Raw genomic sequence first — 27,488 nt, forward strand, 5'->3', positions numbered from 1 at the left:
TCGCCTCGAAAACCATCGCCGGTGTAACCTGGACCGAGCACGTCTACTCTCCGTCCTCTCTCGAGGGTGACGAAGTGGTCCGGAGTCTCGGAGTCACGAGGTGCGCCTCTCAACTCCGCGCGCCTTCTCCGTCGTTCGCGCAGCCGACGCGATCTTTTCTTCCTCTTCGAGTTCCTACTCCGTCGGCCTCGTCGCGCCCCTTAACCGACCGCCTTGTAACTCGGAAATAAGAGACGTCAGCACGTGCAGCTCGAAGAGCCATTGATCTCGCTTCGTGCCTTCTCCCTTGGCCCTCTTCGCCCTCTCCGGAAGATCGTTGCTTAATTATCGCGCGCCTTCTTCCTCGCTCTCGGACCGATCTCTCTTCGGAGTCAAGATGGCGGCCACGAGCCAAGTCCACCGTTCGAGTTTCCTCGGTTTTCCTGGGTCCCCTCGAGAAAGCCGTACCTACATACCCACGTGCGCGTCCCTTTATTGATTCCTGCGTTAAATGAAAAAAGAAAGGAACGGCGAAAAAATATACAACCGGCACATGGCTGTCACGCGCATCGAGAGTGAAACTTCTAAGTTAATGAGAATTATTTGATGTTATTAATTATTATTCACTATTCTTTCATGAAATACCCTTGTGCGCTAGATACTGGTTGTTTCGGGCACGGTGATTTTTCTTGTTTATTTGTACTATTCTTATTTCACTTTAAATGGCAATAATAAACAACGCGCCAACACCGGGGAAAACCTTTCCGCAAATTGATTCGACTGTAATACGCAAAAATGAATGCAAATAGGAAGTAACCGTAAAAAAGTGCTTCGCTTTTCAACGCGGTCCCTCTTCGTAGCATTCGAATTTACACGTACTATCGCGCTATAAGAAGTTTCACTTGAAAAATATAAATAAAACAGATATTTAATCGAAGCTTATAAAATGAAGAACTGGTATAATTCTCGTGGTGTGATTCCTAGCAAGGAACCGCCGATCGGAAGTTCATTGAAACTTCAAGATTTTAACTCTGTAAAGAGGATAAATCGGTAAACTCGGCTCGCAGGAAGTTGCGCTGCGAGATACGCGCTGTCGTCGATGCAGCGCAGCTACAGCGGTCGAAGGGGAACATCGGTGTTCGCGGTCGGCAGGTTGAGTACCCCTGCACTGGCGCCAGGTCGGCTGGAGCCTGACACGCGATCAATCAACCTGCTACCCCCTGACCCCTGCCCCTGCGAGCACCCCTGGCTGCTTTGAATCTTTCACCTGAGCCTGACAACAGTCGATAGGAGGGTTGGATGCGGTCGCGAGTGCACCACCCTTGAAGTTCGCCTACTGTACAGTCCTACTGTAGTGCAGCGCTCAGGGTGCCCCGGTTCTATATGGAGTTACAGGTTGGTGTATTAATCGCGCGGCATTTACATCAACCCCGATGTATTTTAAATTAATGTCGCGGTTTGAACGACGTTTTTTCCCCGTTTCTTCTCGCCCCTGAATCCCGACAGTGCACGTTCAAATGAAAGCGGTATCGCTTGCAAATGGGCTTACTTGAAATTAACCCCTCAGCGAACCCTGACGCACTTTGATCAACGCCAACTCTCGTTTCGGTATTCCAATTCTCTCCCGAGTTTATTCATTCGGTGTCAATTTATTTATTTATGCATACATACGAATAATTAAATTTCTTTTCACGAACGCGGGCGCAGTTTTTGTAGGTCTTTTCCGGGCAGGGGAATATTTCCGCGGTGATTTTGCTTTTAAAACCGCCAATTCCCGAGGGTGGTTCTCCAGGACCCCGGGGACTTCGGTCACTTTTCTTACGAAGTTCTCGAATTTCTCTGTCTTGGCCTTCCGTGGAAATTCCGCCCACGTCCCGGGTTAAGACATCGCCGAGACGAGTCGCGGCATCCGCGGCCTTTGGCGTCGCAGTAAAGTACCGGGTACTTTACCGAAATCTCATTTAGCCCTGGTTCCTAGGACGAATAGCCCTTGGCGAACAATTACATCGGGTTTGCCGGGGTTTACGAGCGAGCCTCGACCTTAGGGCCTCTCGGAGATGCGGCCAAGCGACAGCGCCGGACCCTTTACGTGATCGGTAAGGTAGGTGCCTTCCCTAAAATTTACCACCTGGAACTTTGGGAACCCTCTGGATAATTTGTTAGATCGAATTACGTCTTATCCAATGCCCTCTAACTCCGTGTATTCTCGAAATTAGTTTAAGGACGTTGCTAAAATAAATAAAAATGATTAAAGAAATAAAGCGAACAGGTGGTAGGAGTAATTTAATGTTTAGGTCGGAACTTTAATTTCTGCAGTGAACTAATCAGGGGCTTCTGAGGTAATATGACCTTATGAAAATTCGAAAGTATTAATAACTGTAAGAAGTTATTAGAATCTTCGATGGATATCATCCGGTGCGATGGACTGCTCGCAACTCGCGATTATTCATCAGGAAAGTCGTGAAACCGACGGGGGTCGCAAACTTTATATGTTATGTCCTATCGCGAGGGTAAAGAGCCTTCGTGTGCAATGGCATAAAGGGAAACGTTAAAATGATAGAAATTCAAATTTTGATGGGTCCTGAAAGGTAGCGAGGGTGCAATGCATTTACGCAAGGGAGAACACGAGGGAGAGACCGTATAAAATGGATATCTCCTGGCTTTTATGATTTCTGTTTAGCAGGGGGCAGCCTGGTAAAAAGAGAACTCACGGGAATAGTTACTTCAAGTACCGTGCCGGTCAAATTATCATTACAACGTTTTTTTCGAATAATCTATTCACGGATCATTTATTTATTTATTTACTTAGGTACTATACACCTTGAGGAATTTCTGCTTCATCGTTGAAGTTTGAAAAATTAATAAATATTTATATAACAGCTCAGGTCTAGGTAAGAAGCAAACAGCTGGGAAACGGATGTAGCGATGATCTTTCGTCATTCGGACGTGTACATGCATCCATGTATCTTCTACTCGTCTTGAAGAAATCCGAGCTTCTGGAAGGAAACGCGAATTCCTCGGAGAGTCGCAGTTAGTGTAGCCGAGGGCCAGTATCAAGTACCAGGGTTTACATATGCACCGTTCAGTACGAGTGCACACTATGTACCGCGAAATGCATACGTGTGTACATGGGCACTTGATTTAGCGACCACTCGACAGCTCTCGGAGGTCAATGGTCTGTTTCTACGGAGGTCTCATAGTTGCTTAGTCTGCACTTACACTTGCAACCCACGAATCAATCGCGTTAACCACGGTAAGAGGATGAGTTATGCACGACGCGCGGTTGAGGGTTCGCTCAAGGGAAGAAAGACGCCATTGAGATATCATATACCATTCTGCCCCATTAAACAAAAAAGGAAATATTAAAATAATAAGTAGTCTCATGTAACATGAAATACATTTTCACTTATATAAACACCTTGAATTAATTGTAGTTTCTGAAGGAAATTGATGGATATTCAAATGGCACGATTCAGGTTTTGCACGAAAGGAACCAAGAAGACATCAATTTGGCAAATTTCAGTTTGCACCGTAAACCAAGATGAAAATACTAAATAATAAATCGCCAAGTAATCTAAAGTTATTGTTTATACGCAGCTCGAATCAATCGTGGTTTCTGCAGGAAGAAAACAAGTACCCGAATCGAGCAGTTGAGATCCCGCTTAGGAGGGAGGAGTGCTGTCGAATTCGATTCTTCAGGTACTATTGAGTGCAGACTGCATTTTCAGTTACCCATATAGGGCTCAGAGGTACACGTTAAGGTCATAGAAACTCGAAACTCAATCGATTGCCCACCCGGAAGGCTGATCGAATTTATTTCGAAGGCGCGTAAGTTCGCTTCGCGAGTTGCGGGACGAGGTAATCGCATCGAGGAAAAATAGGAAACTCCGGTTGAGGATTCAAAAGTGAAGACCGAAACATGACGTTATCAATGAGACTCCATTTGGCGATAATGGACCCGGGTCTGGATTGTATTGGTATTCGGACCGTTAAAGGGTGAACCACAGGATCGTCGATTAAGCGTCAACGGATATCTCGGTTAATTTAACTCGCGTCCTAATTCGAGAGTTCCTGCATTAGAGCTGAATCTGATAATCCGATGTCTGACAATCTCGTTGCGACTTCGATGCAACAAAATGCACCTGCGATGCATTTCAATTGTATAAACCCCAAAATTTCGAATACGAGCGCTGTACAGGGTAGAAAAAGAATTTTTTTTTCTGAAAATCGTTTAGCAGCATTAGGTATTTGACAAATTTTAAGAAAATTTTGAGATGATTATACACGTAACAATGAATCTGTGCAATACAGATTTAACTGATGCTTGAATGCCACGTGGATGTTATAGATTAACTCAATTTAACTGTACTGATTACAAATCGGTACGATTTATCGTAAAGCGTGGAGTCCACTCTAGAAGCTAATGAAAAAACGATGCCGCGGCAATGTAATTACTATAAATATACACAGTGTATGTTGTACGATAAAAATATTCAATCACGCGTACCTTGACTTAATTACTTAACCATTGGTTCACGAGTGATCAGCGGTTTAATTAAACCGGGACGTAATGAAATTAGTATTCAAATTAAAACGCTCATTCTTGCGCTGAGCCCCTCATTTATGCGTTATTCATTTTCTGCTTCCACAACGAATTTTAAACCAAATTTCACGCATATGGTGTGATAACGGTGCATATGAGTACACGTTATTACACCACGGACATAATTACCGTACGTAAACATGCGGAGAGAGTAATCCTAAAAAAATATCAGAAACAGCGCTTTACAACTTGATCCTCTGTCTATTAACCTCTTCACCCACAATATCGTGTAAAAGACGTGGTACATCAATCGGGCCAAACGTGAACAAAACGTGTGAGAGACGTGATATGTCAATCGGGCCAAACGTAAACAAAACGTATGAGAGACGTGTGAGTCTTTGAACATTCAGCCAAACGATGAAATGACCCGATATATGACCGACATTTTTGTTGTTTATAGCACGCACCATTGGAATTCAAATCGTAAGGCAAGGGATTAAGTTTTCTTGCACGAACGCCTCTGTTTTAATTAAAAAGAAAAATTGTTATCATATTTTGCCTGTAAATTTGAAGTAGCGTAAAAACTCAGGATAACTTTTCGTGTCAACATCTCGTTTTGGAATTTCCGATACATCGCAATGTACGTTGTCATTTATGACATCGTCGAGAGTGCATTGCGTCTATCGAGTATTCGATCCATGGCGATTTAATGCCGTAATACCAATAACCAGAGCCGATGACGTTCCTATAAGAGTGGATGGCGTAATGTAAGCCTCCGATAGTTTTTCCTCCTATTCTCTTCGAGAAAAAAAAAAAAAAATATATATATATATATACAAAGCGAGAACTCACGGCCTAAAATAATTCAAGACATCACAGACATTACCCGATGAAACAATTCTAATCTACACATGAAAGGCACCACATTTGTCAAACCACCTCTAAATCGTTATCTTCAAGAGGCCGGAGACAAATACAGAAAATGAAAACATCAAACGAAGCGACACGATTTATTTAAAATTAAATTTCAAGAACTACCAAGCACATCTAAACTATCAACTAGACCTTCATGGCAGAAGATCCGCACGCGGTTTCAAACAGGAATCCTCCATTCCGAGACGAAAAAGGGACGAAAGAAGCCCCAAATTCCCGTAATCCCGAGCACGAGAAGGAGGCTTTTGGAACGCCGCCGCAGGGCTCTCTAGCGTCTTTCCATCCGCCGATCGGGTCTCGATTATTCCACGAAGACTCCCGCCGATCCAGGGAGGAATTTCCTCCCGGAGTCTTCGCGCTTATGAAATATTTATGGCGAGCGACGATCGCGCCCGGACAGGACGGATTAACGAGGGCCATTTTCCTCCCTGGTCGTCCCAAACGACATAACATTGCCCCTTCGGTCCACGTAGAGGCCCCCCCACTCGTTCGCGGAACGATGACGGCGACCGTGGCGCCCTCTCGCGGCGCACGGTCGAAACTGCGGAATCGGCGGTCAACGAGGGGGGTGGAGCGCGCAGAAGAGGCCCCGCGAAATTCCTCGGCGTCGCTTCTGGAACGCGCGTGGGTGTAGCGGTTATTTACCCGGTTAGCTCTCCCCACCTGCGCCGGACGACTTGCGACTCCCTGGCAACCGAGGACCCAACAGGGCCCTCCGATTGGTCGGCTCCGACGGAACGCTCGGTTTCTGGAGTTGAGCGCAGGCTCTTCGCGAGTCCAGGGACGCGCCAGTCGATGAGTTCACCGCTGCCTCTTCGGAGGAGGCGCGATCGACGTTCTGTGATTCAACGCGCATTTTTCAATTGAGTTTCATATATAAATCCGTTGAAATGGAATGAGTCATTTTTATCGGAAAAAATGCAACGAATCGATAATGAAGTTTGTTATTTACTTGAAAAGTCCCTATGACGTGGATCAAAATTTCAAGTTTGGTTTATGATTCGGTCCTGACTAACCTACCTCGTTCGCAGTGAAGGACGCATAGGGAGCGTTTATGCCTTTCTTATCTGAACTCTAACCTCTGCATTACTCCTAAAAAGTTCCCAACTTTGAGTTTATACCGAGATTTTAAGGAAAATAGCATGCGCATACGGAAAAGTGCGCATAGTTTGAATATGAACATAACCTCTAAAATGTCGTAATCTAGATAACAGCGAAATTAAACGAGGCTGCCTATCCACTCCACTGTTTTAATTAGGAGCAGTTTGAAAATTATTCCACGAGGGTAACAAGATATATGTACTGTGCATGATCCGTACAGCGCGCAGGTTCATTGGTCGGAATTATGATTAGGTACAAATTAGTACACGAATATAAACTGTTCCAGGAAAATGGGTCCAGGGGAAAAGATAGGTTAGGATTAGGACGGAAGCAGAAAGCAGAAAATACTTCAATATAAAGCATTTAAAATATTTCGCAAGGTAGAGAGCTGCCTCCAATTGCTTAAATTAATTGAAAGAATATAATAAATACTATAAATGTAATGAATGTCAAAAAAAGTAAATTTCATTTTTAGGATATTTAATATCCTAAATATTCAAATTACAATTTAGTATGAAAAATAACAATAAATTATTTTTTTTTATAGTGAAATGGTACTACAGAGTAGATATTTATAGACATTCTCTTCTCTGATTTTTTAAAAACGTAAATGACACGAAGTCGACGTAGCCTAGACCGGAATGTCCTCGTCGTTCGCGGGACGCTTGTGAGGGTAAGCGCGTCCCTGAGCGACTGACATCACCGCGGCCGCACCCACACAGCCAGCGACGATGATGTCACGTGTGACCATCGAGCGACCTGATTGGCCGACTGCAGGCGGCAGGCGACGCTCGCGATTGGTTGGCGGCTTTCCGCACGCCGCGTGCTGTTTATGTCGGCCAGTATCGCCCGGTTGACACGGACGATCGGCGGCGTCGCCGGAGTCTCGGAGTCGTGCCGCTTCAGGTGGAAAATAGGAAACAGGAAATAGGAAATGGCGGGCAGCGGGCGCTTCGCGATACCTCGCTGACGCCGCCACTGCTTGAAATCCATTTCCGGGGCAATCGGTATTCAATCCGCGCAAGGTCCGCGCGATAGCACTAACGTAAGGACAATGAACCGCAACGGTCGGACTCACGGTAACTTCAAAGCGCAATGATTTCCTTTCGCATATTCCTGTTAAAAGACTTTTCTCTACAAAGCCTGCAGTACTTTTAAGTTTTGCTAACCCACGCTTGAACTCGCTAGGGAATTGTCAAATGTTACTAATGATGCCAATCGTTATTTTGAATCTCACTGCCCGCGCTGATCACGGTGGTCACGTGGTCACGGTACCACCAATAGAAACGAAGCACGCGGTCACGTGACGGAATGCGCGGGATTTACTTGGAAGATGTTAAAAGTGCATGTCTGCATTGTTGAGGTAAAGGGTTGCAAGTCCAATTTTTAAAAACTATCTGAAAGCTTTCATTGCGAGACGGTATCAAAATTGGGCAGAAAAAAGTAAAGCAAGATTCAGGTCGTAAGAAGTGTATTTTCTAATTACAGAGAAGTATTAGATATTATTAAGTGTTTGACAGCAATATGAATTCGCCCAAACGCCGAAAGGGCTCAACAATAAAAATATTAATTATTCTTTATTATTCCATCAAAGCCCCTTACGCGTTTTAGGTCACTTGATAAAAACGTTTACGCTGATTGCGGTAATACCAATATCCAAATATGAATACAAGTAGTATTTAACTGTAGCAAAATAAAAAAGAAATCGTTTCATCCTTCAAAACGGGGCTCTTTCATAACGTGCGAACTTACACCTGCCCCCGTGCCATAAGAAAATTTACGTTTCACTTATGAATAATAACAACTCCACATGGCAATAGCTGGACCCAAGCCCTTTCACCTCTCTTGTCCAGGTCTACAAGGACGCTGCTTCATTGCAATGCTTCGATAACCGTTTCCAAATTGCTATCGAATCTGCCACGAATTCGGTCGAACGCGTAAAGGTTGGAAATGCATTTTAAGGTGAAGTGAAACCCCATGTAAGAATTGCCCTGACACATTCAAAATTTGGATTTTTCAAAAAAAAATTTTTAACTTAGCCCAGACCAGAACCAAAACGGCATCGAGCTCTCATATTTCGATCAATATACAATTATCGAAGGCTCTGATATGAGAAACGAAAGGGTCAGGACAATTTTACGACAATTTAGAACACTCTGGTAATCGATAAACTCGCATTTGAGCGGAATAAAGGCAAAAAATTTCTTATGCGCTTCTATGCTAAACCGATAGGAATATAAGGTCTTTGAGTGAAAATTTAACTTACCTGGAAATCACAGATGGCGCAGGGGGTCCCTCTGCAGTCAATTAGGGCCTCAGAAAGCATGAATCCAGAGGATTTCTGGAGTTTTACTTCGATTTCTTTATAATTATTGTACGAAAACAACAGGTGAAGTACGCCATTTAGTACAATACCCAATATAATTCGACACAGCTGTCAATATAACAACGAACGTCGGCAACGTAGGTATTTAGAAAAATCTTCTTTATCGACGTCGATCAAGTTCCTCGGCGGGTTTCACTTCACCTTAAGGTCCGGTTTGTTATGGTCGCGTGACGAGAACGGCGTTTTGTGGCATTGTGCAGGTGGAGAGCTCGCGTTCGGCGCGGTAGCGAAGCGGTCGCGGCCGGAGCTCCACCTATGTTGTGCGGGGAGTTGCTGAACGGCGGTTTCGTCAGCGCGGGAGCTGCCCCGGTGGTGCCCTGTGGGTTGCTCGGCCTTTGGCTCCCCGGTTGCCTGAAGGCCTCCAATCCTCGGCTGCTCACCTCGCCGTACCTGACCCTCCTGGCCGAACTCCTGGCCACGGGTTGCTACCTGGACGACCAGCTGTACCGCCTGCACCGCCATAACCTCCGCCGACACTTTATGTTGCGCCGCAAGGAGATGGCCGACCTGGACGGCGAGCTCGACGGCGACCTCGACGGCGACCTCGACGCCGACTTCAACATCGACGAGGACGTCTTACTCGGTTAGTGGATTTTCCTTCCGTTTAGAGCGTGAAATTAAGCAACTCGGTAGAGTTTCGCGCCAAATATATGCACATAGAGGCGCGAAACACTGACCTAGCCATTATCTGCTATGTTTAGCCTGGCGAGTCAAACTGGACAGAGTATGTCATTTCCTGAACCTCTTGAATGAGTAATGTTAACTTTAATCTGGTCATCGAGATTGGACTATTTTTCCGCGTTTTTCAACTATTAACGAAATTAAAATATAATAGCTGAACTCTGAGGCGGTTCGCCGTAAAAGGCTAAGGAGCTACGGCATTTCTACGATGAACCGCCATTCGAGTATCTGTTTTCTTATGAAAATAGTTTTCATTTCCTTTTTTATGAATTTAAAACCTGCATTAGGCGTAAGTCGTGTTTATTTATTAACCCTTTGGCTCCTATAGGCGCCTAAAGGCATCCGACGTTTGGGTCAATGTTGTTTGCACGCTTTGATGAATTTCGCCCATATGTCGAAAGGGTTCCGCAGTCAAAGGGCTAAATATGCCGCGGGGTTATGCACTCAGGAAATCATGGATTTCAGTGCTCGAAATCATGTGCAAATAAGCTGGAAATTGCAAGTAGAAAACGCTGGAAATTGTTGAAAATCCCTGAAACGTCAAAATTTTATGGCCGAACGTCACATATTACCAAATAGCCTAGTTGTTTGTCGCATGAAATCAAAGGCAATCAATTCTCAAAGAAGGAAATAGTTTTCAATGATTTCCGAGTGTCCCTATCTCCTCGAAATACAGGTATGCATCTTATTAAGCAACGAAAGCTAACAAAAACCTTAATTTGACATTATCTGAGTCCGTCTGGCGCTGATTCTGATTTCCAATAGAACATGGGCTCCAATGGTATGTGGAAGTAGGAACGATCACGAGGCGTTTTTAGCATTGTCTCGGAGCCAGTTTATGTGGGAATTGTGCTGGCGATTTCATAGATTGTAGCTGGAATTAGTTTGCTTACAAAGGAAACCGTCGTAGGCGTGGTTACATTGTCATAAATTGTACACTACGGTGTTGAAGTATTTCACAAAATGAACAGGATAAGTCATTTTGTAAGTTTTTTTCTTTTAAGATTTTTACGTTTTGGCGCTACCCCGTCGAAAAATTACGAGCCGCTACTGAAATTAAACGGTGGAGGTAAAAATTGTTCCTTTTTTTGCGCTTTTAGTGAGTCGTATGTGTTTTAGGGGAGATCGATCGGTCGATCGGTCGATCGGCTAGGGCCTGGAACTGCGAAGTAGCGTGGGAGCTAGAAAGGTTTAGGCGTTTATTCAATCGCGGGGTTCGAGATTCTGGAAAAAAAAATGGATTGCAACACCCAGAGGGGTTACCGTTATCTCGCCTGCTGCAGTTGGCGCCTGATTCGCATGCTATCGCTCGGCGAATTGGCTTGGGAGGATCGATCGGGCCCGTTTTCACACACAATGCCACGTCGAGCCTGTTTCAGCGAGTTAATAAGTTGATTCATCTGCACTTTACCGGCATTTCGTTCCGATGGAATGTTTCTACGTGGCTTTGAGTTCCGAACGCTTTTTATACCCGGGAACGCGGTTTATTTTCCAATAAATTTTCCGCCGGGGAAAAAATCTACCGACCGTGAAAACAGCAGCTATGGTTATACGGGGCGTTACGTCGATGGAGCGTATCGCCACACGATTGAAACTCACGAACGATTCGCGCGATAGAGTCCCACATGAGAGGGAAGAATGGGGCCTCGTTCCACAACAGGCGATAAGGTATCTGGACATTAACCAGACTCCACGATAATCTCGCGTTCCGTTTTGTCTTTAGGGACGGCTGGGCGGCCGGTGAGAATGTTTCGGAATGGCGTTAAAGACGCATTCCTGGAGATTACGTCTCCTTCCCTTACAAGGAAGACTTGGCGCCGTTGCGATTTCTCAAGGACTTTATTGTACGTCTATACCTAGGTGCAATTTCCTTGATTTTTTTTCTGGTATAAAGGGGATCCCACGGGAAGATCGAAATCGTAGATCAGGTCGCGGGTCCACGAGGGCCGGCGAAACCTTATTTCGTATCTCTGACCCACGTCCGGTATATATAAACGGCAGATAAAGCGGTCGTAAGACGCGGTGTCCTCTCTCGGGTGGATCCCCCGCGACTTCGGTGGGCTTCCTCGGGACCTCGTGTATTCCCGCGGGATTCCCCTTCGCGGTCGGGAGAAACGTAAGTTATCAACCCGGGGCCGACCTTAGCCTGTTCGTTTCTCGTGCTTCCCAGACAACCTTCCAGGAGCTTATTAATGATCCCTGCGCGTTTCGACCGGGAGGCTTGTTTCTGGAGGGTCCTGGCTATCGGACCCGGGAAGATGGATCGTCTTGGAGGAAACTCGAGGAGGGTCGTGGGCAGCCGTACTTACCTGAGAAATCGTGGAAAAATGACTGCTCGATATCCCTCAATTATCGTCAGCCATTACTTTACGATGCATCGGACTGTAGTGCGGTCTGTTCGGGTAGTCCGCGCATTGAAACGAAAGGGAAGGAAAAAACGGGAACGGCCGGAATCCTTTCAGAGGTTTATTAATGATCCGGGCGTCGTTTTCATGCGGAGGTCCAGGGTACCGGATGTTGGAAGATGGATCGTTCGCGGAAAAACCGGGGAAATTGATATTCGTGCCGTATCTCTAGAAATTGGATCTTTGGAACGTATTCCCCGGAAGTATTATTGCTACGAAAGGTAGGGAGCATTGTTTGGAAATGAACTCTTGCATTTGAAAATCATTGTTTTCTTTGGAAAAGTTGAAAGGCGCAGTCAGGAGAAACTGTCTCCTGAACGGTACGAAGAGATTTCTCTTCCCTCATTTTTTGTAACTGCTATTCTCGACTGGTCAAAATGTTATTAGTTCATCGCCTAGGAGCTTATTCTCAAATTCAGTCTTCCTCGGAAAAGACTGAATTCCGTAAGACTTGATTTCCGTAGCCTTTTAAGAGAATGGCAAGAAGTAGACATTTCTTCCTCCGACACAAATCTATTGGTTCACTTGCGCCGAAAAAAAAAAAGGAGGAACATGTAAAACCGTAGATTTAGTGGGAAACGAGAGGAAGGGGAGCTCGGCGAGGCACGACAATAGGATCGCGAAGTCGTCTTGACGGGGGTGGCCGGAACGAGAGTGGATGAAACAAGGCAGAAAACGAAACGGGCACAATGGTCGCCGTATTATTTTCTGTTTGCTGCGTCAGACCAGCCACCCCTGCGACGAGCCGACGACCCGGGCCGCACTTTCGCGTCTTCCACCCCCGAGATCCAAGATTACGTAGCCGATGTTTGCCAAATAAACGAATAAGGACGGTCTTATCTGCGCACTCCTGTCGGGCCCCCTAGGGGAGTAAATCATCGGGCACTCTTTATTTCGACGTCCTACGTGGTTATCCGGCAGGGTTCACCAGTAGAGGATAGGCACTTACGCGGTCCGGGGGTGGAAATGGGCGACACGGACTTCGGGGATCCGGGACGTGGGATGAGTTTGGTTGGCTTCCACGAGCGGATTCCCGGAGCCAATTTTCTGTTCACCCCCTGGAAAAGGGACGTTAAGAATTTGTCCAGAGCTAACCCTTTGTCGCAGGATTTCGGGATGTAGAACGGAAATGGCATAATTTCTTGGCGCAGGGACGTAAGAGTGCCATTTAACTCCTCGGCGCGAGGATATAATGGGACCGTATAATCCCTCGGCGCAAGCGTCCAGACTTCAAACCACCCCTGAAGCGTCCGCCCACTCGGAACCCTTACTCGGCTTTCCTCGGCGCACGTCTCGAGCGAACGACTTCTCCTTTTACGAGTGCCGGGCCCAATTTGTGTCTCGTGCTACCCTTCCCTTTAATCTTCGAGGGAAAAGTAACTCCTAACTGTCTGGCGATGCCCCGGGAGGGGTTTGGGCTTCCCTAATGCGTTGTATCCGGGGATGAAAAGGCTGCGTCCCGGCCCAGTCGGCGCGGCGCATACAGTCGTCGATTAGGCTCGGGAGGGGGGAAGATATTCCGAAAAGGCTCGCGGTGGTTCCGCCACGTTTTTGCCGTGGTGCCACAAAATTGGACCTGTGTCCCCTCGTCGGTCGAAATTGGCGCAATTTTTGTCGCCGCGACGTTTCGCAGAGGGGACCTCTCGATGTTCCCGAGCAAAGCTCGGCGTGGCGTGGCTCGTTTTGCTCGTGCAAGTCGTGCGCGAGCTTTTAATTGCTTTTCCGCTCTCGCGACCGCGGTCGAATCGTCCCGTTCGCCCCGCACTGGCCCTCGAAACCGCAAGGCTGCACGTGTGCGGCGGGTGCAACGCGCGCGATATGCAATTTCGTCGTGGAAGGATTTTCAAGGGCTGAGCCGGGTACATTCTCGGATTTGTAGAGGAATATGCGATCTTGGAGCATTAATAAGTTATAGTGAAATTTTAATTGCTTCTCCGCTAGCGCGCTCGCGGTCAAAATGTCCCGTTTGCGCCGTAGCGGATGTGGGAACTGCGGGATGCACTCACCTGTACATATACGGCAGGTGCAACACGGTTTGTGTGCAAGGTCGTCGTGGAGGAATTTCCAAGAGATGAAGCGTGTTCATTTTGGGATTTGTCAAGGAAAGTGTGATCATGGAGTCTCGATGAGTTAGGGCTAAATTTTAATTGCCCCCCGGTTTCCGCGATCACGGCGGAAACAGCACCCTTCCTCCTGCATCAAGCCCAGAAACTGTGTAGTGCACTTGACTGCATGCATGCGTGTAACCTGCATCACTTGCAGTTTCGTCGTGGAAGGATGTTCCAAGGATGAAGCGTGTACACTTTGGGATTTGTCAAGGAAAGCGTGATCATGGAATCTTGACGAGTTAGAGCCAAATTTTAATTGCCTTCAGAAACCGCGAAGTACACTTAGCTGTACATACGCATGCAACATGAAGGATGCGCATTCTCTTCGAGAAGGAGCTTTCAAGAGATGAAGCGTGTACGCTATGGAATTTATCAACGAAAATGTGATCACGAAGTCTTGATGAGTTAGAGCCAAATTTTAATTGCCTCCTGGATCACGGCTGAAATCTCCTTCTTCTTGCATTGGGCTCCAAAACCGTAAAATACCCTCGGCTGTTGTAGATAACCGTGCAACGTGCATTACGTGCAGTTTCTTCGTAGAATAAATTCGGAAGTAGGAAGCGCGCATATATTCGGACTCGTCGAAGAAAGGGCGATGTTGGAATCTTGACGGAATAATTCGAAACGATACTGGAACACGATAAGTTGTCTCGAGTTAATGGAATATAATTAAACCGCCCAATTAGACGTCAAGAGAGACTCGCGGCCATTTTCGCGAATCCGTCATCGTCGCGAATACGATGAAAAGACTTCCCCCCCGGAGTACGAGGCTGGCGGATGATGCTCCTTTGTCGCATCGCTAATCACTTCCTGACTCCCGGGGACCAGCGTCCTGGTTCCCGAGGGCGAAACCATTCGCAATTAAGCGCTTTTTCATCGGAGAATCGTCGCTCGCGGCGACGCCGGCTCTCCGAGCTTCCGGCTCCGAGGGCCCCCTGCGAAAGGGATCGTTGGAGAGCCTCGTCGAGGGGAACGAGGCCGTCTTTGGATTGGAGGAAAAAATAGAAAGAAGCTCGATCGATTTTCAAAGAAGAAGGCCTCGGACGTTCCCACTGGTAGCATGAATATTGGTCCCAAAAACGAAGTTGAGAAGCGAGTCGCTCGATAACAACAATGTGATAGTACCCCTTCCAGTCTGGTCTTCGATGGTGCTTTTTCTCTGCGATCTCTCCCTTTCCTGAATCCCGAGGATGAATGGGCGTCTTAATCCTCGGAATTCGATGATTCGTGAAGTCTGATTTTCGATTAATTTTATATTTTATTTAACGTTATCAGTCTATTTGGACCTTGTGGAGTTCCTTCGGGGAGGAGCACAGGCGTTCTCCAGAGAGCCGCTCTAGGGGTGCTTTCGATGGGGTTGCATTCAGGTCGTCGTCTTCTATTTTTAAGGAGAGGGTCCCCGGACATTCGCACTGGTAGCGCGAATATTGATTCCAAAAAGCTGTGTTGAGCAGCGAATTGCTCGATAACACCCTCGTGATATCACTCCTTTCGACTTGATTCTCGACGGTGTCTTTTTATTTGCGATTTTTTCCTTTGTCGAACCTCGTGTATATACCTACCTGGTAGTATAATTTAATAATGTTAATAATAAAAATAAAAATAAAATTGCAATTTCTATGCCTTTTATTATCCGTATCCATTTTATTTCTATATAATATACGACTTTTTTCAGTGAAGTCGAACATATAACGTATTGATTAACCGAATTTAATATGTATACGGGCTGTAATGAAATTCATTTTTTAGGCGGACATTTTTCTTACTGATATCGTATATGTAGCGTATTGGATAATCAAATATATATAATTTTCATAATATCCGTTTATGAGCAGATAATTTTCCGTATAAAAATCTGCTTATAAATACCGTTTTGAAACGTTTACTATTATCGTGCACTAAACATATTTAGTTACTGGATATACTTTGTATACATTATCATATAAATATTCGTTTTTCAGACGGTAAATTTTCTGATTAATAAATAGTTTTTATTCCTCTTATCAACCGTGTAAAACGATTCTGTTATATATTTTTTAAACGTTTAATCCACCCTTAAATTCTTATCGGGAATTGATGGCTTCTTCGGAGTGGAATCTGGAGGTGGGTCGCAAAAAGGTGGTTTACTTCGTGAAATTGATTTTCGTGCAATGGATGCCTCATCGAGATGTGAACCGGGAAGCAAAACATTTGCTGAGCCCAATCGACCGGTCTTTGTTTACTAAAATCGTTAACATAGTTGGAAAACGTATCAACAATAGGGAGTACTTATTATGGAATGTTGTTTACTTCTTGAACACGGCAGAACGTGGAACAGCGGCGACTTCTCAATTGAGTGACAACAATCTCAATTCAAGATGTTATTGTTCTCTTTACCCCTGAAGGAACGGACATCTTTCTTTACAGTTTTAATAATCCCGATAACCACCATAACGTAGAATTACATAATACCAATTTACGTCACTGCCGAATGCCGACCATGTAACGAGCAATAGTGCACCCCTGCACTCGCACTTGTTGCATCGTCTCTGTCCACCTGTGCCTCCCCCGCGTTTACCCCTAATTTTGTAACAGCATTTTTTATATATCCTCCCTGACTATCACCTCTGTAATTCCCACCCTCTCACAGAGTTTCAACGGTAATAATAATGCTGCCTTATAAGAACTACCCCTGTATAAAAATTTACTTAAATCAAATATTTACCCTTACCTACTTAAGAAACAATTTAATATAACGGGAAAGAATTTTCCCAGGTGCATAAAGCGAAATCGCAATTTTTACCGTTTCCCGAAATGGGAGTCGATGGGGTGAAAAATCGAAGATGCAGAGCCCGAAGAGATGAATTTTCCAATCCGCATCCCCCGGCTTATCCCTGCGAAGATACGAGGTCAAACGTCGTGGGGTCCTCCTCCAGGGGATGAATTCGAGGGAGGGGGTGCCGGATCGTAGATTTACGGAGAGGTACGTCCTCGGGCACGTAACCGGAAGCGAAAACCGGAGAATCGGGGGTGGCTCGGTGTCTGAAGTCGCCGGTGGGGTGCCCGGTGCATTCGGTACGGAGAGTGACGGTATGCAAATTACAAGGGGGAGGTTGGCGGCCACCCTGCCCGGCACCGGGCACGCCTCTAGCTCTTTACGATTCGTCGGGGGAAAAAGATGGCGGCCGGGGGGGAGATCCTCGGAGGTCTTTTTCGGCACTCCCAGGAAATGCACGCGGCTGCAGTGTAAGGGTAGTTAATCAGGCCGTGTTTCATTTTACAAAGCTTGGGCTTCCACGAAATGAGTCCTTTGATCGGTCTCCCAGGATTATTTGCAATCGAAATGGGAATCGGAAGGCAGAGATGATTTCGCTTTTGCGGGGATCTCTTTATAAGGGTGCGCTCTTCATTTTGCGCGAAAGGGATACGAGCTCGGATTTCTCGCAGGGGCGATCTCTGAATGGTCTTCAGGGACTCGGACGCTGGGAGCTATCAGGATCTGGGAGGTAAAAATCTGGAGTAATATAATCCGAAGCTATTGCCAGTCCTGAAAATAAATTGCGGATTTCGATGTAACGTGGACTTTTCTCAAAATTAACGAGGGGTAGCTTCCGCGTATCGCTATATGATTTTTTTGTTGAAATTTTCAAAGAAGATTTCGTCAAGGCTCGGATTTCTTTAAAAATTAACACCGAATGATTTTTAGTGAAATAGGTATCGATAATAATGTAAATATCACCTGAATGTCGGATGTAATATTCAATAACTTTTTTCCTGAAAATTAACACGGGCGGATCTGGCCGCATCCTCATGAGATTTGAGGAAGAGATTCCCAAGAGAGATCTCGCGGCTTTTAAGGGGGTTTTCCCAGAGAAACAGCCCTTGCGGTAACTTCCTCCCCTAATTTAGGGGTGTAATTATTTTCCGGGGAGAAGAAAGCCCGGGGAAGAAGAGTCGCCGCACCTCGGGACCTCGCCTAGGAGGAATCGATCCTTACGACGAGCGGAAGACCAGGAATTGAGAGAGAAAGAGAGAGATCCCGGATACTTTCCGGAGCCAATGAAACGACCGGCCGAGATTAACACCGCCGGGTATCCGAGGCAAATTAATGCCCCCAGAGGTGAAATTACCTCGCCGATGTCCCGGGGAAATCTATTTGGGAAGTTCTAATCCTAAAGAATCGCGGAGGGATTAGCGCGACCTGCGGTTTCATTTCGTCGTACCTTTTGTGCGCGGGTGTCGCATGAGATTACCGACAGGTGCGAAGTCGAGTTCTTTTTCTGTATTTTATACGATTCATTATTTTTTTCTATCCTTTTCTCGACTGATACATATTCGTCACTATTAGATCTAACGTTCGAACTTCCTCCAGATACCACAGAATCATTATGCAAGTTTTAACTGCTGTTTTCCTCCAGCAACAATTACGTTAAAATTTGGAATTATATTACTCGAAATAAATGTTAAATATTTTTTCTCCGATGTCTTCTTCCTTTATTTGTTCTATTTTACGTTTACCTAGGTTCGCGTCGATTCTGCCCTTTTCTGGTCAAGGTTAAGAGGTAATTTCCTAGGGATAAATTTATACGAGTGATCGGAATTAGTGGAGGTAGGCGCACTAAAATCGTTTACCCTGGGACCAGAGCACCCCTTGCTCGTCCGGGGTCTCGTGCTCACTTCCATGTCCTGAAAGATCGCGGTTGTTCTTCGCGGCGATGTCACCCCATGGGGTATCCGAGAAGGGGTGGACGGTTCTTCGGACGTTAAACCTCCGAACTGCTCCCATTTTCGGGCCACTTTCGCATCCGTGCTCCGTTCCCATCCCCCTCAATTTCGTCCTCACCCTCGAAATCTCCCTTGCATTCTTCACCGGGAGCCACCCCTTTTCCACGGGTTTTCGGGTGAAAACGGGCGACAACGGGGGAGAATGGGGAAAAACGGGGCAAACGACGATCCGAGGGTGAGGTCCAGTTCGCAGGCGACGCGTGCCCGTTAAAGCTCTATCCCTTACCCGGTTCCGCTCGTTTCTTGGCGGAATCCGCGGGGTCCCGGGGGGGCTCGTCTCCGACGTCGGTCCGCTCCTTTCTTTTAAAAGCCCAACCATTACGCCAGGGGGAGGGCAACCCCGGAGGTCGTCGCTAACGTAATAACGTTTCAATTCGAGGACGGAAATTGCCGCAGGCCGTCCCCCGTCGTCGGGGGTTGACCACCCCTGCGTTCACCTCAAGAGTAGTTTCCGCTGGTGTTTTCCGTCGCCGCTTGCGGAAGTCCCGCCCTCGGAGCGAATTCTGGTGCAGACACCTCTGACGACGATTCTCTCGAATCCGATTCGAGTGCCTACTCTTTCTTCGATAACGACCCTTATCAGCGCCCGAAACGAATGCTCCGATATGTTATAGAATCATCCTCTTCGTCGATCGAGATAACTCGACGCTCCTTCTTTGGTCTTTTCACTTCCAATCTTCGATCCTTAAATTTCATCCCCTCGATTTTGTTTTTTCATTCACCATCTGCCTCTGGCGTTTCATCCCACTAGGCGCTAAATTCGCCCCGGTTGTCACAGGCTTAACGCAAACCCGATCGGATGCGAGTTGGTCGGCCATTGCCGCGAGTTCGCATAATTGCGCGGGCTGGGGGCCGCGCCTATCCGCTTTAATTAATGCGACATACTTTTCATTACCCAGAAGTGGCGCATCCGGCCGGAGCCCGTTTGGTGCTTTTCCCGTCGATATAAACGCGACCCCGCCGAACGCCGTTTGGTCTGCTGTGTCCTTCCTCCTCTCTTTCCAGCCAATAGCGAACGGAGCGTCCCTTTTCATCTCCGTTGGTCTTCCGGTGTCTTCCGAGGACCCACCCCTTTCGAACCCCGCGGATCCGATGGAATTGAATCACACTCCACGACTTTTGTCTTCTCTCCGAATTGACGAACTTCTCATCCCGCTGGATCCTTGCTATATCGTAAGAAGTCTATTTTAAATTCTCTTAACTTTTCACCCGCTCGCGATCGTAGCAATTAGAGAAAATTGCAAGCCCATCTTTGCATCGTTACGCTCTTGAATGCGTCGATTTGTGCGAAGAGCTCCAATCCTTCTCGATGAGATATCTCGAATGCAAAGTTGCGCGTTTTCAAACTATATCCTTTGATGGAGGCTGCCATCCCTCTTTCACCTTGTCCCGGATCACGGGATGCTGCAACGGACAGCAACGAGTACATCTCGCGAGCGCTCCGGGGGATGATTTACGGTGATGATTACGCGCCCGTTCTCGCCGCGTTGGGGTCGCATACGTCACGCACCACCCCGCTTTATGATCTGGTCGCGCCCCAACCCCCGCCCAGCGCGCCCTCTGCGTTTAACGTTCATTGGCCGAGCGACGGGGGTGGGTCGCATAAATTCCCCGAAGCGTCCACCCCCTCTGGATTCCCAGAGTTCGTCCGGGCGGATTCTTCCAGGCATTGTTGCCGGTCATTTCGCGCCCCTGCCGCGACTTTTTTCACCCCCCTCTTCCTCCTTTACTATTTCCTTGCTCGCCCGTGGTGGTACCACCCCCTATCATCGGGGTGGCTCTTTTCGTCGGGCATCAGGACGCTCGAGTGCCCCCCGACCCGCTCGTAAATTATTCCACGGTGTCCATTCGTCTCCCTTTCTTGCTCCGCTTTTTGCCTACCCCGATGTTTCCTCTCTCTCCGACCGCCTGCTCGCCCGGTATGTCCGTCTCTCTCCGATCAACGCGACTCCGCGACTGCCCAGCGCCCCGAAAACCTCCCAAGTTGACCAGGGTCAGTGACTGGCCGCTGCGCCACCCCGTGATTTCAAGTGCACTGTCTGACCCAGCTTCCGCGCGATTAATTATTGCTCCCGCTTTCTGCAGTATGGTTTCGACATTAAATATAAATTGGAGCATGGCCGCCACGTGCACTGCAAGTGACGTTACTGAAGAGAATTATTAAATACTTGTGATTATTGTTCATTATTCTCTCGCTAAGTGCCCTTTTGCGTTCGGTACTGACTACTTCGACATAATTGTTTATGTATTTTTCTGTTTCTATTCTTCGTATTTCTCTTGGAATGTTAATGATAGAAGAGAGGAAAGAACTAATGGTCACGAAAACGTTCATGTTAATTGTGTTAACATGAAAACACAAGGGGCATAATTATTTTTACTTTTTACTGCTATCATTTTTCATTTTCGTTTTAAACCTCGCTAATTAACTGAAAGAATTTCTGTACTGACACACAAAGCTGAATGTAAACAGTAATTAATTGGGAAGGAAGTGCGTTTCATTTCCCGAAACAGGTCCCTTTTGAAACATGCAAACCTATATGTATATATGTACTATCATGAGGAGTTTTCTGTAAAAATATAAAAATTAATATTAAATGTCGTAGTGAAATACAATACGGCCGTTTTGGCTGCACTCACGAGCGTCGAAGCTTCGAAATAAATTCTTTTACCGGTTACACGGCTGCCGCGGTTTGCAATAATTAACGGGGGACGAAGAGCCATTATCGGGAGACCACTCGCGGCCATTACGACGTCATTCTCTGGAGCGATGGGACATTTTGCTCTCGTCCTCGCCCAGCGTTTCTCGACCACGACAGACCAGGGTCCTTTGACATTAGTTAGTTAATTTCATTAGCTTCTCCGCGGACGAGCGTTTCCCGTATACACGAGGATGCTCGGTTTATTGTATAAGAGGAAATGATTTTCCGCCCGTAAGGCTTGTTTTTTTGCTGCTTTGACAGAAACATCGTTTTAAAATCCAATCCGTCACGAGCTATATCGACAGGCTCGCGAAAATGTCGTAGAAACCTCACGTAAATAGCCAATACGGCCCCATTGATGCCATTTTAACGAAATTCCAAAATCGAACGAGAACATTCCCTTCCTTATAAAAATAAAATTCATCGGAATATATTTTCAGGGAATTTGGAGTTCCGTTCATCGAATGCCTCCCTTTAATTAATCGATTTGCAAGTCGTGACCATTTTCGTACAAATTCAATGACAACGATGCTTTATGATCTTTCTTCCACGTAGTCACGGGCATTCCATTCTGCAAATAAAGTGAGGTCCAATTTCTAATTTAATTTATTTTAATTTCTTCTGGCGGATAGGGTTGACACAATTCGCGACGCCTCGTTTGGTGATGTCGCGGGCGTCACGACGCCCGATGGACGAAAATATCGAGCGCGGGACGGCGGCGCTTCGAAAGCCCGATTTAACGCGGGCGACGTTGGGTTTGGAACGAAATTGCCGGGGGCGTTATTAAACGGCATCGGAGCGCGTTCTTTAATTACTTGACGCCGGCGCCTGGTGTCGGCAGGGGTTTGCGGGGGATAGGCGTGACCCGGCTCGTCATTAAATTTTGTCCCGATCCTTCCGGGACGGTTACTCTGTCGGCGCGCGGTTGGAACCGCGGTGAAAAGCCCGGCGAGATCGCGATTCCGGGCTTTTCAGGAAACGTGGCAGCCACGGCGGAAACGTAGTACGCCGCCGAGGGCCGCGTCGTTAAGGGTTGCGGAGACGCGGCGCGATTAGGGCGGAGAAGGGGCCGCGAGCCGGGAACGGCATTTCCGTTCGCGGGGGAGTTGGGCATTCTGAAGCTCCTTTCTCCTCCAGGTTCAGTTTTCTTTCCGGAAATTGGAGGGCTTTGTTTAGCGAGAATGGTGCCGCGCACCCTTACGTTTGACACTGACCCGACATGTTGTCGAGGAGGAGGGTTGGGAAGTAACATACAAGGGTTGAATTTTTTAAAGATATTTTCCATTACTTATACAGATAACGTTGCATAATTATATTTTTTACCCAGCACTTCATTAGCGTCGGAATTGACTTACCCCAAGGAGCGTTTTTACGATTCCGAGCGTTCCCGATGTTTCTTAAGAGAGACTCACGGATTTATTTTTTGTTTGGAGCTTCTTTTCTCCATGCGGTTCATTTTCCTACGAAAAAATGGATTGCACTGAGTACAGGGGAAGTGTGTCCTTAAAATTGATACCAAATAATATCATCGAAAGAAACTGAGATCGAGGAGTGAAATGCGCACCGAGGTCGGATTTTAAGAAACAAGCCGCGTTTCTCTCGGCTGAAATTGAGAAATTTTCTTTAGGCGAGAGCAGGGACGCTTCCTTGGTGCTGGAAGTGACCTACCCCAACGAGGGCTCCAGTCGTTGCGAACGTTCTTGACATTTTTCAAGAGAGACTCGCTGATTTATCCCTCGTGTGGATCGGAGCGGGGCGGGATAGACGGGGGTGGCTGGCGAGGGGTGGCTTGCATACCGGCCGGCATCCACCCCAGGAATTTCATTTCGGTCGTAGCTCGTTGCGAGGCGGATGCTAAAAAATTTCATCCCTTTGCAGGTCGCGGTAACGTCGATGAGCTGCGATCGAAGGGTCCTCCCTTTAAGGGCGCGAATCGGTCTATGGGAGTAAGGGGGCTAGAACGCGTCGATCGACCCGAGCTTTACTTTTTCGTTTTATTCAGCGCGAAAAACAGGACGAACGCCCCAGGATAGGAAATCCTTCCGAATGGCAACCACTGGAAGTCGTCCTCCATTTATGCCCACGCGTATATACAGCAAATTCCACCCGGTTTTCGTTTCGGTGGCGCTAATGCGATCGATGCAATGGACTTTCTTCGTGCCATGTGTGTCGATAAGAGTGACATTACTGCAAAACTGTCGTAGGAATTCGGCTATTCAGCGTACCCGCGATGGCATCGTGGATCCCTTTTTTTCCCCACCGCGTCACCCATTTGCGATGAGCAGTGGTTTTCAGGCCAGCCCTTGCGCGACCGAACGATGGCTTCCTCCTCCGTGGGGTTACTGACATTCCAATTCCCCTCTAATCCCCGGTCTGAACACGAGAATCCAACTAAAACCTCATTAAACCGTCTACGCCTAAAAGAACATCCGCTACTTAAAAACATTTCACAATTCGATATAAACCTACAAAGAAGAAACCAGAATTGAGGGACCGGGCAAACCGGCAGCGAATTTGATACAGGGCTTCAAGAGTTATCAATAAATAACTATGAATCTGAGAAAAATAATTAAAAACATATATTTTTGTCAACTTAATGGACCCATACCAATCGTCTAATTATCCACTCTTTTTCATTAACACACTGAGAAAGAGAATACATTCAAGCAAAGAAATATTTTGTTAATTCAATGACTAATAATTTAACTTAAATAAACTTGAATAAATTTGACGCAACGCTTCTTCGGAATTGTGATAATTTATTCGAATGTATTCGAGCCAAAGAATTATTCCTTGAAGTAACAAAATATTTCATTGATTCAATGAATCTTATTTCCCTATGCACCCTGAAATCCTCAAAACCTATTTTTCTGTCGTGCAACCCCCCGTGCGAGGTGCATAACCTCATGAAGATGTTTTTAGGTTTTGAGTCTCCTTTCGCGTCCAGTGCGCGCTCCGCGCCGCGCTCTGAGCGCCACTGGATGACGTCGTCTCGGGCCGCGATTGGCGGAGCCCGCGGTCACGTGACCGCACCCCGGACTACCCTTCGCGCCCCCCACCCTGCCGGCGGCGCGAGGACGAGAGGGGGTGCCACAAGCCTCCACCAGTCACTGCGACGCCGCGACGCCCGAAAGTCTCGGCGCCTCACTCGTTCGTGCTCTCCCGAGCGGCCGCGTTATCGCGCGACGCCCGCCACCCGGGGAATCCCCCGAGCCCCCAGCGGCGATAACTTCGAAATCCCGTCCTTGGGATCGACCGATCCGCTCGTCGTCGTTATCGTTATTGCGATTGCTCTTGAAATCGTGATCGCTATCGACCGGCCGGCAACGTAGCACGCTCGATCCCGGGGGTGGCAATCGGTCGGTAAATCGGCCCGCGATGCGGCGCGACTCGGCGGGCTAGCTCGGTCGGTAATACAGGTCACGATCGACTCGCGGTATGCGCCGTGGCTCGAGCTCCGGTGCTAACTTCACCTCGCACGGCGCACGGGGCCGGGACTCTCGCGAGTAATGTAAGACGTCCGGTTAGCCTCGACGGTCTCGCGACGGAAGAGCAGAGGATGAGCTAACTTCGCCCCGGACCGGAGCTCGGACCGAACGGCCTCGTGTGCGGGGTAGAAAAGCGAAGATATACCGGTGTATCTCGCGCGGCACGGGCGGAAAGGAGGGGGAGAGAGCGAGAGAGAGAATCGCTAAAGTCGCACGATGGTCCTTCACGGAGTGAATCGTAAGTTCTTGCTTGAGTCAGTAGACCCCTCCCGTCCCTCGGTGTACTTCCGGGCCGCCATTGGCGATCCGACCCTCACGGACGTCACTGATCACATGGAATGAGAATACGCACAAAATATGACTCCATTATGTTCCCCCGAGAAATCCCAGTAGGTAGAATTTCGATTATTCATCTCTCCCTGTCCTTAATGATTTTGTAGATCGTAAGACGCAACCGTCCTCGAGATAAATGGTACGATCTTGGAATAGGGGAGGAGGGAAAATGAGTTTTCCGGTTTCCCCTGCAATCCTTATCAAACGTTACTTGTTCTATGGGGTGAGAAAACGCAGGAGTTGTAGATTTTGTATATCTTTTCCAGCAATCCGCGTACAGGGTTGAAAGAGTTATTTAGCTCGCGTTATCCTTCATGATTTTCTTGGGTAAATGAGATTTACGTTACTCCGGGTTGAATAATGTCGCGTTTCTTGAATGGGGTAATTAAGGAAATGAGTTTTCCGGCCACCCGTCCGGGCGCCGGCTGACGACGGGGTGGCCTGCAGACTTGCTTCCGCCTCGACTCGTGCTTCTTTTTTTGCAGAAATGCCCGGATTTTCCATATTTCGACCCTGACCAGACCCACGGACGTGCCGGGCCACAACATAGCGTGACACGACGTGCACTTGCAATCCCACTGTTGTGTACGCCTCCGTGGCAGACCAATCACGCGATGTCGTGTGACGGACTCGACGACTAGATATAGATGCATCCCGAGCGGGGACTGACTTTCCGAGATTTAGGGCTACTTTTCGTATCGTTCCGTTTCCTTTCCTCTTCTTTCCTTTTTTCCCCCTCGTAACACCGAGATTTATCGCGCTCGCCTCTCCTTCCTTTTCTTCTTCTACTTTAATGTGTACCGTAGCGAATTTACGAGCACATCGTTAGAAGAAAGAAAGTAGTTATTAAACATCCCTGAATATCGTGGTAGATCCCTTGCACCTTCTTTCTCCACCATAGACATAGGAACGTAGAGATATAGCATAAAGTACAATCTTAGACAAGGGGAGTGAAGCCGAATTTCGGGGGGTTTGGTGCCTGAATCGGATTGATTAAATTTGTACGCATGCTCAGTACCGCTAATTATAATTTGTAAATACGGTAAACACTTTTAATACCTGTGAAATGTAATTTTCACATTATTACTTCCAAACCTCTTTTTTTTTTTTTCTAATTTTGAAAGTCCTATCCGTTCTTACAGGACGGTACAATACAGTGCAGCATTTTTTTATTTTTATAAAAACTATTTTTTTTATAACCTCACAAGAATACGTAACTATTTCTCACGTTTATCATAACCTCTTTGCATGCATTTCTACGTCATTACGCTTGCGCAGAACATTGGCCAATCAAAGTTAGGCACCAAATACCTTGTCACCCTCCTCTCAGTAGTTTCCCCCTCACAGCATTAAACTCTGTCTCTATATTCCTATGTCTGTTCTCCAACCTGGGATAGAATCATTCCTAACCCCGGTCCATGGCCCAATAGTAAGTTTTTCGAATGTTGAATGTCCCCTAGCAATATATCCCTATACATGTAACGATTTAGGGAGGAGATTTTCGACATTTGCAGTCATTTATTCATGTTGCACGATTTACTCGCACTACTTGGGAAGGGATCGAAGGTGGATTTGCATGTAGGTGCATAATGCGGGGGCATGATAAACGAGGCGTGCATGTTTCTTATTTGCGAATGGATTAGGGGCCTGCAACCTTGCAAGGGGGTTGCTATTACTGGACTTCCTGGTAGGGGCGACCGCGTGGCGACAGACGACGACAGGGGGCTAGTCAGGGTCGGAGGTGACCTAGGTCAGGATACTGGGAATCGGCGTGGCCGTTTACACCCTCCCGGAATTATCGGCGAGCTTGTGCACCCGATTTCCTGTCAAGTATCTGTAAAATTTGTAAAATTCCACATTAATTTCTTTCACAGTGAATCGGAAAGGCTGTTTTCTATAGAAATCCATCGATTAAACGTGCAAAGAAGGGATTTACAGTATCCGGAGGCTTGCTGTCGGCAACTTATTGAACTGAAATGGAGAATCGCAGCCAATGGAATTACATGGATTAGGATACCATGGGATTTTATATTCTTTTTTTAACAGCTATTAGTTTTGGTAGGATGTA

The 27,488-nt window shown here is 47.0% G+C and overlaps 1 protein-coding gene across 4 annotated transcripts in view; it reads left to right on the forward strand.

The window, feature by feature from the left end:
- Positions 1 to 7,422: 7,422 nt before the first annotated feature.
- The window catches only part of LOC105704358 (protein Fe65 homolog), an 86,201-nt gene continuing 66,135 nt past the window's right edge, over positions 7,423 to 27,488 (forward strand). For 3 of the 4 annotated variants that reach the window (XM_012433507.2, XM_012433524.2, XM_012433533.2), the window contains exons 1-2: positions 7,423 to 7,635; positions 9,143 to 9,525. In XM_012433507.2, the coding sequence (XP_012288930.1) occupies positions 9,198 to 9,525 (328 nt within the window). In that variant the 5' untranslated portion in view covers positions 7,423 to 7,635; positions 9,143 to 9,197. The remainder of the gene's footprint in view (positions 7,636 to 9,142; positions 9,526 to 27,488) is intronic. The other variant, XM_012433515.2, reaches the window with a different exon arrangement.

This window comes from Orussus abietinus, unplaced genomic scaffold (assembly GCF_000612105.2).
Source record: "Orussus abietinus isolate OABI.00-Male unplaced genomic scaffold, Oabi_2.0 scaffold195, whole genome shotgun sequence".
Lineage (NCBI taxonomy): Eukaryota > Metazoa > Arthropoda > Insecta > Hymenoptera > Orussidae > Orussus > Orussus abietinus.